Source organism: Mustelus asterias, chromosome 3, assembly GCF_964213995.1.
Source record: "Mustelus asterias chromosome 3, sMusAst1.hap1.1, whole genome shotgun sequence".
Taxonomy (NCBI): domain Eukaryota; kingdom Metazoa; phylum Chordata; class Chondrichthyes; order Carcharhiniformes; family Triakidae; genus Mustelus; species Mustelus asterias.
In genome coordinates, this window is record NC_135803.1 from 55,010,726 (window position 1) to 55,024,728 (window position 14,003).

Here is a 14,003-nt window from a genome sequence, read left to right on the forward strand (position 1 = left end):
CAGCGTATACTTATAACTTCTGAATCACTAATTATGTTTCTATTCAATATTTGTCCTTATCAAGTGGTAAAAGATATCAGCAGAGTTTAAATATCAGAGATTTCACATTAAAGTACTACTCTATAATTCTGTTCTCCCAACAAGCAGTAGAAAAGATAGAAAGCATGGCTGCCTCTGATCTTCAAGCTTGGATTCCTATTCAAGAATTTTGCTTTCTTGTTGGGCTTCTATCCATGTGTGATGGATAATGGCTTATTTCTCCATAATCATCGATGAGCTTTTAATTAGAGCTTGAGGACTACTTTGAAAATGAAGTAAAATATATTAGTGACAACTTGCATGTGAATGGCAGCACATCCCCAAATGCTTCATGGAGTGATAATCAAAAAATGGGTCCTGAACCAAAATAGGAGAGATGAGAGAGTGATGAGCAATAGCTTGACCAAAGAGGAGGATTTTATAGACTTTCTGAGGGAGGAGAATCTATCAGTGAGGGTTTTGAAAGTGAATTTCCGAATGTAGGCCATAGGCCTCCGGTGGTGAAATGAGGATTGTAGGGGTGGCGTATTAGGCCAGAGGCAGGGGAACAGAAGGTGTGATGGGAAGGGTGGTTGGTTGTACGGCAGGAGGAGGCTACTGAAATGGGGAGCAGAGGCCATGAAGGGACTTGAGCACAGATTAAGATCTTAAGTTTAGCGCCTGGAGTACGATAAACCAATGTAGGTCAATGAGGACAGCAATGAAGGTTTAGCAGCAGGACTTGCATATGAACATAAAAATCAATTGGTCAGGGGTAGAGCATGGTCAGTGGAGATTTGGATGCACTGATGTTTACATAAGTATACTCAATAGCAAATCTGAGGTCCTGATGACATGTTATTTAAGTGCTTTGTTTCCTTCAGGAATTCTGAGGACAGAGTTAAAGTTCTAATGGATGCTAAAAGAGACCCTTCTCAACCATTTGTTGGCTTGGCCTTTAAACTAGAGGTATTTCTGTATTTTATGGTTGATTCATTCATATGTTCACATACAGAAAGGTCAGAAGATTTGTGCTCTTGCTTATAAGTTGTTACTCAAGCTAATGGTTCAAAAGCATTATTGAAAATCAAAATTAAACATACGATGATAACCATAATTGACAAGCATGACACACAAACTGAAGAATATACTGACTGTGCGATATCTTGTGAGTTCACCCAAAGGATTCTGAGGAGGTTTCAGTTTTTAAGCTTGAGGATTTTTTGAAGCTGACAAGACCTCATTAAATCCTGATGTATCTTTTCTAACACCGTTTTTAAAAAAAAATCCAGTCCTGCTTCGTAGAATCCGTGTGTTCTATAGAATAGCTCATTCGATTAACTGTTGTCCCATATCAACTACTGAAGTTTTAACAAGGATAGTTCCCCAGACTTTGTTCTAGCTTCACCTTGACTGAAATGTCAGCTAAATCATTCAACTGGAGACTGTTGCAGAACAATTACAGAATAAAGGTGACCGACAGCAATTTTAGCACTTGACCGCATTCCTTACGTGGCTGTGTCCTTGGAGGAGTTGACATCTCTAGCTATTGAATTATAACTCCTTGAATTGATGTCAAAACATATATCTGGGGGCATATTTAACTGCCATAAAGATGTCTGTTTGCCTGAAAAGATGAAAGATATATATATGGTAGCTCTCAAATCTAAGCAAACAAAGGAATCTGTCATTGAATCTCTTATCTGATAAATGCCTGGTAGAAATTTTTAATTCCCGTAACTGAACATTGCTAACTTGCACATTTATCCAAAGTAAAGCCAACCTATATTACATTTTTGTTCTCTAACAAATAATCACTTAACGGGCAAAAGCTAAAGGCTAATATAAATAAATTAATATTAAAAGAACTTTCACCTTACAGAAGGAGTTCAAATCTTTTGGTCTCAAGGTTTATCCTATTTCCTGGATTCTGATAATGGCTGGGTTGATGCAGAGAAAATTACCAGCTCTTCAAAGAGAGGGATAAGTTTGAATTGCAGTATCAACTGTCCTTTCAAAGTGATGATTAACTTTGCTTGGGTTTACAGTCTCCTGTCATGACGGTACAGTGGTTAGCACTGCTGCCTCACAGTGCCCAGGGACCCGGGTTTGATTCCCGGCTTGGGTCACTGTCTGTGTGGAATCTGCATGTTCTCCCCATGTCTGCGTGCGTTTCCTCCGGGAGCTCCGGTTTCCTCCCACAGTCCAAAAGACATGTTGGTTCGGTGCATTGGCCATGCTAAATTCTCCCTCAGTGTACCCGAACAGGCGTCGGAGTGTGGCAACGAAAGGATTTTCACAGTAACTTCATTGCAGTGTTAATGTAAGCCTACTTGTGACACTAATAAATAAAAAAAACTGATGTCAGATGAAACTTTGGAGCCCATTTTTGTGAACAGGTGTCAGTCAGTTCTGTCCGAAATATCGCCAGAATAGGAACCTGATACCTACCATTCAGTTTTCTGTGGTCAGCTGGTTATCATAATTATTCACATCTCCAAGCACAGATTTAGATGGATGGAGGAGCACATATGATGACACTGAGAAATGTAATTAATTGCAGCCCAAGTTAAAGAGTTGCAGACAATTAAAGTGAGGAAAATAGGCTGGAATTTGCACAAGTCAGAAAAGATTTACGATATTGATTTCCAGGTGTGGTTAAGTAGAACATGAATTATCGGAAGTTTAGCAATATGAAAGGATGAGATTTTAACTCGCTGAAAATCCATCCATTTGTACAGAGTTAAAATCGGGTCCATCGTGAGAGATATTACTGAACCATCACTAGGATTATAATACATTCTTCATTATTTCAGAACTTGAAATTATAGTCCAAACATTTCATGTCACACTGGACTGACCTAAATTTGAATGAAAAACGTTGTTTGACTCTGTCTTTAATAGCGATAACATAATTTAATCCTTCAGATAATCACTATAACAGTACACTTTATTAAAGGGTAAGTCTCATGCAAAGATGTGCTAGTATCAATGTAATTAGTTTTCCTTTAACTTCTCAGGCAGGCCGATTTGGGCAGTTAACATACATTCGAGTTTATCAGGGTGTGCTGAAAAAGAGTGAAAACATCTACAACACACGAACTGGCAAGAAGATTAGAGTGCAGCGCCTAGTCCGAATGCACGCTGGTCAGATGGAGGTATGGTTTCTAACCTAATGTCCACTTCCTGTCCATTCTGTAGTAAAGTTGGTGAGCTTTTTTCATCTATGGTTTGCCTAGTCGTCCAGTATTTTGCAACACAAATAATGATGACATGTTAGAAATTGAATCTGTTATTCAGAAAGATGACAAAACTTAATGCAGTGTTTGATCCAGGGATTTGGCCTGATGCAGGTCTATAGATGTAACCTCTTGTGAAATCAGGTGTTTTTTTTAAGTAAGGACTCCTTGATAATGGTAGGTTATATTTGGTTTTAACGCTTGATGTCCATCTTGTAACCATGTAAACTGAAGTAAGGCCCATTGATCTTCACATGTTCAGCTTAATAGTGCATATATTGCTACTTGATTACCTCCAAACCGATGAAGGCAATACAAGAACTATATATTCATTCATAAAGTTACTTGTGTACTATTTCTGCAAACAGTTGGAAACATTTCTTTAATCTCTTTAAAATTTATTGAATTAGGAGAAACCCTACAAAATTAACACTAGATAGAACTACTTCATTTTTGTCACAAGTGATATCTCAAACCATGCAGCATTTTCTCAGAGTGACATAGTACAGGGTGAAATGTTATGCCTATGCCCATGGTGGGGCTTAAACACAACCTTCCAAATCAGTACTGTATCAACTGATCCAAAATTTGATTTTATGAAAACTGTGATTGAAGTGGATGGATAGGCATTTCACCTAGCTTGATTTGGGAGGAAGGAAATAGGGTGACCAATTATTGAGAAACTGTTTTAATTTGCATTGCTTTTGTTTGACTTCCATAGGATGTTGAAGAGGTTTATGCTGGTGATATTTGTGCTTTGTTTGGCATTGACTGTGCCAGTGGTGATACATTTACTGCAAGAACAAACTACAACCTTTCAATGGTAGGGAAGAAACGTATAACAAAATCTTAATGTTCAGTTTCTCCAACAGTGATCGAATAACTTCCTCCTCCCCAAAAGAGTCACTCTCATCTTTGAAACCCCCTCACAAACAAGCAACATGGGAAAATTAAGTGTCCATGTGGAAGTGTGAGCAATCTGTGAGATCAAATACCTTTTGTCACAGATTTCTCTGTGGCTGACTCTCTCACTCACTGTTTGACATAGATCGTTTCCTGGCGATAATTCCAAATGGGAATAAATGGCACATTCAGGTTGTTCTCATTCAACATGAGCACCACATTTCTCTGTATATTCTACCTCCCTTTTCTCCAGTGGCTCTCTAATAATGATTGTGCCTCAGCAATCTCCTCCCCAGTTTCTCTAAATGTCCTTCCTTGGTGATTGATTTGTTTTGAGTCTTATCAGTTTGTTCAGGAAGTCACCTCATTCATATTGATTTAACTTTATGGAGGATATATTGCTCATGTCTTTTTCCTTTATGAATACATAAAAGCAATATTTTGGTGTATTTTCAGTGTTTGCACCATTCTCAGTTTCAACCTTGTTTGCACCATATATAGTCCTCTGTTCTTTTTGTGATGAATCTTTTATTGTTGTGGCACTGAGAATTTCTACGACACTACAGGAATTCACATATATACACTTTATTGTGGTTTTGCTTCCTTTCATGTCTGCTGAAGTTTGTTTTGGTCTAGTACATGTGGGTCAGAGTTTCTCTACTACTCACCTGTTTGATGACCTTGTGCCTCCGATATACTTCTGGGATTTGGTGCTGTTCTTGCCCCCCCCCCCCCCCCCTCCTCAAAAACTAATGAATGCATTTCATTCAAACTTGGTGTGCAGATAAGGTCAGGCCCAACTAAGAGCTGATAATTTTTTAGCGAAGATGCAGATCTGGTTTGGAATGTCTTTGTTCGGGAGATAATACAGCTATTCAGGTTTAGTGCACTTCACACTCTCACTTTCAAGAAAGCCAGACAAAGACTCTTGGAGTTTAAGACAGGGTCTTCAATATGGCCTATATAGTAAGGGCCAGTTCCAGTACTCCAACTAGTGGTTCACAAGGGAAAAGACTCTGATTCAAGAATTCTACAAACAATTGTAGTCAAGATCCAGTTACAAGAAATTAGCATACACCAATCAGGGATGTACAGGAAAATAGAAGTTATGTCCACTCACAACTATTGATTAGGGTTACTTCATGCATATGATACAGATGTTAAAACCAATCACAGCCGTTGCACATCTGCTTAATTATAATATCCAATTGCTGTGAAGATTTCATGTTAGCTGATCTAATTCATTATTGTTACAAGTTGCCCTTAACATCCCAGCCTGAATTTGGATTTGAAGGTATCAAATCCCTCTCCATGTCCACTTTAATGAATTCCTTTAGACTGAACCATGGATAGATAAATAAACCTACATTCCAGAGTTTCTCTCCCTACGTTATCTTAGAAACATAGAAACATAGAAACCCTACAGTGCAGAAGGAGGCCATTCGGCCCATCGAGTCTGCACCGACCACAATCCCACCCAGGCCCTACCCGCTAATCCCTTTTTTTTTACCCGCTAATCCCTCTAACCTACGCATCCCAGGACTCTAAGGGGCAATTTTTAACCTGGCCAATCAACCTAACCCGCACATCTTTGGACTGTGGGAGGAAACCGGAGCACCCGGAGGAAACCCACGCAGACACGAGGAGAATGTGCAAACTCCACACAGACAGTGACCCGGGCTGGGAATCGAACCCGGGACCCTGGAGCTGTGAAGCAGCAGTGCTAACCACTGTGCTACCGTGCCGCTACCGTGCTACTAAAGGCCATATCTGTCTGGACAGGCTCTCTTTGTCTCATTGCAAGATTTCTTTCCAGAAACTAACAGCCCACTGTTTGGTGCAGATAAATTGTGTGCATGCTTTATTTTAACCCTTTCACTGAGTATGATTATTAATCTGGCTACTAGTCCCTTCATGGTTATTTATGTGACTACTAACCCTCTTCAATTTTTGAAGGATCTGGATCCATTTATTAACATTTGGAGATGGACCGAATTTACTTTTTGTTTTAGAACGTTGTGGGTTGTTTGATTTAGAATGTTGTAGATTGTTTTAGAATCGTGGATTTCCTCAGCTACTGTGGGTGCAAATTGTCAGAGCTGTCAATCTATGAGCAGAGTTTTCAGAGCAGGTGTTGGATGTGGATTGGCCTGAAGCCTCCTCAGTGAGATGGAAGCTCTTAATAAAGAGATTTCTTTTATCAGCTTTCTAGTTACAAGGCATCAACTAGACAGGGAAAAGCTTCAACGAAGAGCTGCATAATTGTGATAATGTTAAAATAATACAGCGTGGCAAAAGAATGCACTCTGCTGTGTGCCCTTTCACCTGACTGTTGAATAAGAAAGTGATAGAACAACAATTTTTCTTTGACTTGCAGCTTCACTTGGGGAAATTGGGAATAATTATGTTACATAAATGTTAATTTGTAGTCTTTAGTATCAAACAATTTGTACACAATTGAAGTTTTATTGTTACACATTTCTTCTAATATATAATGATCACCAGATGGATAACTGCTCACATTGTTGGATAATAAAATCTGACAAGAAAATGCATTTCTTGTCTCCCCACAGCTGTTCAATCTTCAAGTAAACTAGCTCTATGACAGTGAAACGAGAAAATTATTTTTATTGACGAGAACCCAGTACTGTATTGCAAAGTGCATTTTATATTTTTCTGATATTGAAATCTGTAAGGTTTAGGAAGGAGCTGTGAGAGTCAAACCAAATTTGGTATTTTTAATTCATTTAATTGAAATGTCGTCTCTTGGAGACAATATGGCATTAAAATAATGAAAATTTTAATGTAAGTACAACAATGTAATTGAGTAACACAGAAATATAAGAATCTGAGATGTGAAATATTTATAGTAATTGTTCTTTTTAAAACTACAATACAGGAATCTATTCATGTCCCTGAACCAGTGATATCAGTGGCAATAAAACCTGTCAACAAGGTATGTAAAATTGGAGAGACAAAACTGATATGATTTTGATTTTCATGTTCTTTAATGGTTTTATGCAATATGCTTTGGCATACATTTAGAAAATCAGGCTTTAGTCTCTGCCTTGCGTAATTTCTGTACTCTGATTCTAAATGAAAATTGAGATATTCTTTCCTCAGCCGATGTGTCTTTGTTGATGAATGCATTTTTTAAAAGAATGGTGATGTACTTTAAATTGAGATTCAGATATGTGGCGGGAAAAAATAACAATATGCAGAATCTGAAATGAAAATGAGAAGTTGGTTGCCTGAAGAGATGAAAAGTAAAGTTTATTTATGAGTCACAAAGCTTACATTAAAACTGCAATGAAGTTACTATGATATTCTCCGAGTCGCCACACTCCAACGCTTGTTCGGCTCAATGCGTCTAACCGGTCTTTCAGCTGGGAGGAAACCGGAGCACCCGGAGGAAACCCACGCAGGCACGGGGAGAATGTGCAAACTCCACACAGACAGTGACCCAAGCCGGGAATCAAACCCGGGTCCCTGGCGCTGTGAGGCAGCAGTGCTAACCACTGCGCCATCGTGCCACCTATATAGGTGACAAAAGTAATTTGAAATTAGAGCTATGATGTAAAAGTCATGGGAAAATAAAATATGAATTGACGGCCAGTTTTCTTGAGTAATGATTTAAGTTGAAATATTCCAGTGATGTATTTACTGAAGATTTTACATTTTGGGGAAATAAACCTGTTATGATTATAAATATATACATGTTTCTAATATTTGAGTCGCTCAAAGTTGTTTTGTATCAAAAATGATCATTATAATTAGATATTGGATGTGCTCATGAAGTTAAATTAAATTTGTAGATACTTTCTTAAGTTCACAGACTCAAATATTCAAAGATATTTTGTTACATCTCACTACAACTGGGAATTGGAGTATTTCATTATGCTTTCCAAATGCAGGAGGAATGTTGAAACTAAGAATGTATTGTTTAGACTGGAAAAAAAATTCAATGCAAGATGATAAAGAAAACACTTCAAAGTGCACAATATTTTGTTTCAGAACGATCTGGATAAATTTTCCAAAGGAATTGGCAGATTTGCACGAGAGGACCCCACTTTTAGAGTTAATTATGACTCTGAGAGTAGAGAAACAATTGTATCTGGAATGGGAGAATTGCACTTAGAAATCTATGCACAGGTATTTAACCGATTTGCAACTTCATTTTAATTTTAAGGTTTGAATTTTGGTGCAGTTCATTAAATGTGTTGTGAACATTGAGTTTCAATATAAACGTATTTTATGTGGCTGCAACTCCTCACAGATCAGTGGTGAGCAACCTGCAGCCGAGGGCCACATGCGGTCCACCAGGCTTGAGTGCAGCACACGAGATACTTTGTTGACCATTTCCCATGGACAGGGTTGCAGATTCTGCTGGTTACTGTTCATGGAGTTTTTGTTCCTACCAAAGGACTGAAGTGATGTACACATAAACGGCACAGGAAGTGAGGTGCGTGCTGGTTGCACACAACATTGACCATGAGAGTGTGTGCTCCCTCTGCAATCCAATCAAAACTTCGATACTTATTTGTTTATCTCATTTGATGTTGATAGTTCTATTAATATGTGAATGAGTAAGCTTTTCCGATCCTTCATTCGACATTTGTTAAATGTATTCGATCATATTCGAAGGATCATGGTTTATCAACAAGCCTGAATTCAGAGATGCACCCCACTTACCTGTCTCCCTCCCGCGCCCCCGCCCGGCGCCCTCCCGTGCCTGGCGCCCGCCCGGCGCCCTCCTGTGCCGTCCCCGCGCCCTCCCGGGACCCCGTCCTCCCGGGCCCGCGACCTCACGCGCCCCCGCCCGGCGCCCTCCCGCTCCGGCACCCTCCTGTTCCCCCCCCCCCCCCCACCATGCTCAGTGCCTGCGACCACGCCCATCCCCAGCCTGGCATCCTAGCCCCCCCCCCGCCACTTCGCCCGCAGCAGCACCCCGCCTCATGCTCACCCCTCCCTCCCCCCGCCGGCCGGCCCCCTCCCTCCTGCCGGCCGGCCCCCTCCCTCCTGCCGGCCGGCCCCCTCCCTCCCGCCGGCCGGCCCCCTCCCTCCCGCCGCCGGCCCCCTCCCTCCCGCCGCCGGCCCCCTCCCTCCCGCCGCCGGCCCCCTCCCTCCCGCCGCCGGCCCCCTCCCTCCCGCCGCCGGCCCCTCCCTCCCCCCGCCGGCCCCTCCCTCCCCCCGCCGGCCCCTCCCTCCCCCCGCTGGCCGCTCCCACCCCGCGCCGGCCCCTCCCTCCCCCCACCCTCCCCCTACCCGGCCCCCAACCTGCCGCCTCCCCGCCCCCGCCCGCACCCTCCCCGCCCCCCCGGCCACCCCTCCCCCTCAATCCCCCTTCCTCCGCCCGCCCCCCCTGCGCCCGCCCCCCCTGCGCCCGCCCCCCCTGCGCCCGCCCCCCCTGCGCCCGCCCCCCTGCGCCCGCCCCCCTGCGCCCGCCCCCCTGCGCCCGCCCCCCTGCGCCCGCCCCCCTGCGCCCGCCCCCCTGCGCCCGCCCCCCTGCGCCCGCCCCCCTGCGCCCGCCCCCCTGCGCCCGCCCCCCTGCGCCCGCCCCCCTGCGCCCGCCCCCCTGCGCCCGCCCCCCTGCGCCCGCCCCCCTGCGCCCGCCCCCCTGCGCCCGCCCCCCTGCGCCCGCCCCCCTGCGCCCGCCCCCCTGCCCCCGCCCCCCTGCCCCCGCCCCCCTGCCCCCACCCACCGCCCCTCCCCGTCTACCCCGGCCCCTCCCCGTCTACCCCGGCCCCTCCCCGTCTACCCCGGCCCCTCCCCGTCTACCCCGGCCCCTCCCCGTCTACCCCGGCCCCTCCCCGTCTACCCCCGCCCCTCCCCGTCTACCCCCGCCCCTCCCCGTCTACCCCCGCCCCTCCCCGTCTACCCCCGCCCCTCCCCGTCTACCCCCGCCCCTCCCCGTCTACCCCCGCCCCTCCCCGTCTGCCCCCGCCCCTCCCCGTCTACCCCCGCCCCTCCCCGTCTACCCCCGCCCCTCCCCGTCTACCCCCGCCCCTCCCCGTCTACCCCCGCCCCTCCCCGTCTACCCCCGCCCCTCCCCGTCTACCCCCGCCCCGTCTACCCCCGCCCCTCCCCGTCTACCCCCGCCCCTCCCCGTCTACCCCCGCCCCTCCCCGTCTACGCCCGCCACTCCCCGTCTACCCCCGCCCCTCCCCGTCTACCCCCGCCCCTCCCCGTCTACCCCCGCCCCTCCCCGTCTACCCCCGCCCCTCCCCGTCTACCCCCGCCCCTCCCCGTCTACGCCCGCCACTCCCCGTCTACCCCCGCCCCTCCCCGTCTACCCCCGCCCCTCCCCGTCTACCCCCGCCCCTCCCCGTCTACCCCCGCCCCTCCCCGTCTACCCCCGCCCCTCCCCGTCTACCCCCGCCCCTCCCCGTCTACCCCCGCCCCTCCCCGTCTACCCCCGCCCCTCCCCGTCTACCCCCGCCCCTCCCCGTCTACCCCCGCCCCTCCCCGTCTACCCCCGCCCCTCCCCGTCTACCCCCGCCCCTCCCCGTCTACCCCCGCCCCTCCCCGTCTACCCCCGCCCCTCCCCGTCTACCCCCGCCCCTCCCCGTCTACCCCCGCCCCTCCCCGTCTACCCCCGCCCCTCCCCGTCTACCCCCGCCCCTCCCCGTCTACCCCCGCCCCTCCCCGTCTACCCCCGCCCCTCCCCGTCTACCCCCGCCCCTCCCCGTCTACCCCCGCCCCTCCCCGTCTACCCCCGCCCCTCCCCGTCTACCCCCGCCCCTCCCGGTCTTCCCCCGCCCCTCCCGGTCTTCCCCCGCCCCTCCCGGTCTTCCCCCGCCCCTCCCCGTCTTCCCCCGCCCCTCCCCGTCTTCCCCCGCCCCTACCCGTCTTCCCCCGCCCCTACCCGTCTTCCCCCGCCCCTACCCGTCTTCCCCGCCCCTACCCGTCTTCCCCGCCCCTCCCCGTCTTCCCCCGCCCCTCCCCGTCTACCCCCGCCCCTCCCCGTCTACCCCCGCCCCTCCCCGTCTACCCCGCCCCTCCCCGTCTACCATCGCCCCTCCCCGTCTACCCCCGCCCCTCCCCGTTTACCCCCGCCCCTCCCCGTTTACCCCCGCCCCTCCCGGTCTACCCCCGCCCCTCCCGGTCTACCCCCGCCCCTCCCGGTCTACCCCCGCCCCTCCCGGTCTACCCCCGCCCCTCACGGTCTACCCCCGCCCCTCCCGGTCTACCCCCGCCCCTCCCCGTCTACCCCCGCCCCTCCCCGTCTACCCCCGCCCCTCCCCGTCTAACCCCGCCCCTCCCCGTCTACCCCCGCCCCTCCCCGTCTACCCCCGCCCCTCCCCGTCTACCCCCGCCCCTCCCCGTCTACCCCCGCCCCTCCCCGTCTACCCCCGCCCCTCCCCGTCTACCCCCGCCCCTCCCCGTCTACCCCCGCCCCTCCCCGTCTACCCCCGCCCCTCCCCGTCTACCCCCGCCCCTCCCCGTCTACCCCCGCCCCTCCCCGTCTACCCCCGCCCCTCCCCGTCTACCCCCGCCCCTCCCGTCTACCCCCGACCCTCCCGTCTACCCCCGACCCTCCCCGTCTACCCCCGACCCTCCCCGTCTACCCCCGACCCTCCCCGTCTACCCCCGACCCTCCCCGTCTACCCCGACCCTCCCCGTCTACCCCCGAACCTCCCCGTCTACCCCCGACCCTCCCCGTCTACCCCCGACCCTCCCCGTCTACCCCCGCCCCTCCCCGTCTACCCCCGCCCCTCCCCGTCTACCCCCGTCCAGCCCCGCCCCTCCCCGTCTACCCCCGCCCCTCCCCGTCTACCCCCGCCCCTCCCCGTCTACCCCCGCCCCTCCCCGTCTACCCCGCCCCTCCCCGTCTACCCCGCCCCTCCCCGTCTACCCCGCCCCTCCCCGTCTACCCCGCCCCTCCCCGTCTACCCCGCCCCTCCCCGTCTACCCCGCCCCTCCCCGTCTACCCCGCCCCTCCCCGTCTACCCCGCCCCTCCCCGTCTACCCCGCCCCTCCCCGTCTACCCCGCCCCTCCCCGTCTACCCCGCCCCTCCCCGTCTACCCCGCCCCTCCCCGTCTACCCCGCCCCTCCCCGTCTACCCCGCCCCTCCCCGTCTACCCCGCCCCTCCCCGTCTACCCCGCCCCTCCCCGTCTACCCCGCCCCTCCCCGTCTACCCCGCCCCTCCCCGTCTACCCCGCCCCTCCCCGTCTACCCCGCCCCTCCCCGTCTACCCCCGCCCCTCCCCGTCTACCCCCGCCCCTCCCCGTCTACCCCCGCCCCTCCCCGTCTACCCCGCCCCTCCCCGTCTACTCCCGCCCCTCCCCGTCTACCCCCGCCCCTCCCCGTCTACCCCCGCCCCTCCCCGTCTACCCCCGCCCCTCCCCGTCTACCCCCGCCCCTCCCCGTCTACCCCCGCCCCTCCCCGTCTACCCCCGCCCCTCCCCGTCTACCCCCGCCCCTCCCCGTCTACCCCCGCCCCTCCCCGTCTACCCCCGCCCCTCCCCGTCTACCCCCGCCCCTCCCCGTCTACCTCGCCCCTCCCCGTCTACCTCGCCCCTCCCCGTCTACCCCGCCCCTCCCCGTCTACCCCGCCCCTCCCCGTCTACCCCGCCCCTCCCCGTCTACCCCGCCCCTCCCCGTCTACCCCGCCCCTCCCCGTCTACCCCGCCCCTCCCCGTCTACCCCGCCCCTCCCCGTCTACCCCGCCCCTCCCCGTCTACCCCGCCCCTCCCCGTCTACCCCGCCCCTCCCCGTCTACCCCCGCCCCTCCCCGTCTACCCCCGCCCCTCCCCGTCTACCCCCGCCCCTCCCCGTCTACCCCGCCCCTCCCCGTCTACCCCGCCCCTCCCCGTCTACCCCCGCCCCTCCCCGTCTACCCCCGCCCCTCCCCGTCTACCCCCGCCCCTCCCCGTCTACCCACGCCCCTCCCCGTCTACCCACGCCCCTCCCCGTCTACCCCCGCCCCTCCCCGTCTACCCCCGCCCCTCCCCGTCTACCCCCGCCCCTCCCCGTCTACCCCCGCCCCTCCCCGTCTACCCCCGCCCCTCCCCGTCTACCCCCGCCCCTCCCCGTCTACCCCCGCCCCTCCCCGTCTACCCCCGCCCCTCCCCGTCTACCCCCGCCCCTCCCCGCCTACCCCCGCCCCTCCCCGCCTACCCCCGCCCTCCCCGCCTACCCCCGCCCTCCCCGTCTACCCCCGCCCCTCCCCGCCTACCCCCGCCCCTCCCCGCCTACCCCCGCCCCTCCCCGTCTAACCCCGCCCCTCCCCGTCTACCCCCGCCCCTCCCCGTCTACCCCCGCCCCTCCCCGTCTACCCCCGCCCCTCCCCGTCTACCCCCGCCCCTCCCCGTCTACCCCCGCCCCTCCCCGTCTACCCCCGCCCCTCGCCGTCTACCCCCGCCCCTCGCCGTCTACGCCCGCCCCTCGCCGTCTACCCCCGCCCCTCGCCGTCTACCCCCGCCCCTCGCCGTCTACCCCCGCCCCTCGCCGTCTACCCCCGCCCCTCGCCGTCTACCCCCGCCCCTCGCCGTCTACCCCCGCCCCTCGCCGTCTACCCCCGCCCCTCCCCGTCTACCCCCGCCCCTCCCCGTCTACCCCCGCCCCTCCCCGTCTACCCCCGCCCCTCCCCGTCTACCCCCGCCCCTCCCCGTCTACCCCCGCCCCTCCCCGTCTACCCCCGCCCCTCCCCGTCTACCCCCGCCCCTCCCCGTCTACCCCCGCCCCTCCCCGTCTACCCCCGCCCCTCCCCGTCTACCCCCGCCCCTCCCCGTCTACCCCCGCCCCTCCCCGTCTACCCCCGCCCCTCCCCGTCTACCCCCGCCCCTCCCCGTCTACCCCCGCCCCTCCCCGTCTACCCCCGCCCCTCCCCGTCTACCCC

The 14,003-nt window shown here is 54.0% G+C and overlaps 1 protein-coding gene across 3 annotated transcripts in view; it reads left to right on the forward strand.

Moving 5' to 3' along the window:
- The window catches only part of gfm1 (G elongation factor, mitochondrial 1), a 79,220-nt gene that overhangs the window by 27,983 nt on the left and 37,234 nt on the right, over window positions 1–14,003 (forward strand). For 2 of the 3 annotated variants that reach the window (XR_013497426.1, XM_078208975.1), the window contains exons 8-12: window positions 903–987; window positions 3,039–3,176; window positions 3,979–4,080; window positions 7,060–7,116; window positions 8,175–8,312. Coding sequence is in view for 2 of the 3 variants with exons in the window: in XM_078208975.1 (XP_078065101.1) it covers window positions 903–987; window positions 3,039–3,176; window positions 3,979–4,080; window positions 7,060–7,116; window positions 8,175–8,312 (520 nt within the window). In the remaining variant the exon portion in view is untranslated. The remainder of the gene's footprint in view (window positions 1–902; window positions 988–3,038; window positions 3,177–3,978; window positions 4,081–7,059; window positions 7,117–8,174; window positions 8,313–14,003) is intronic. The other variant, XM_078208983.1, reaches the window with a different exon arrangement.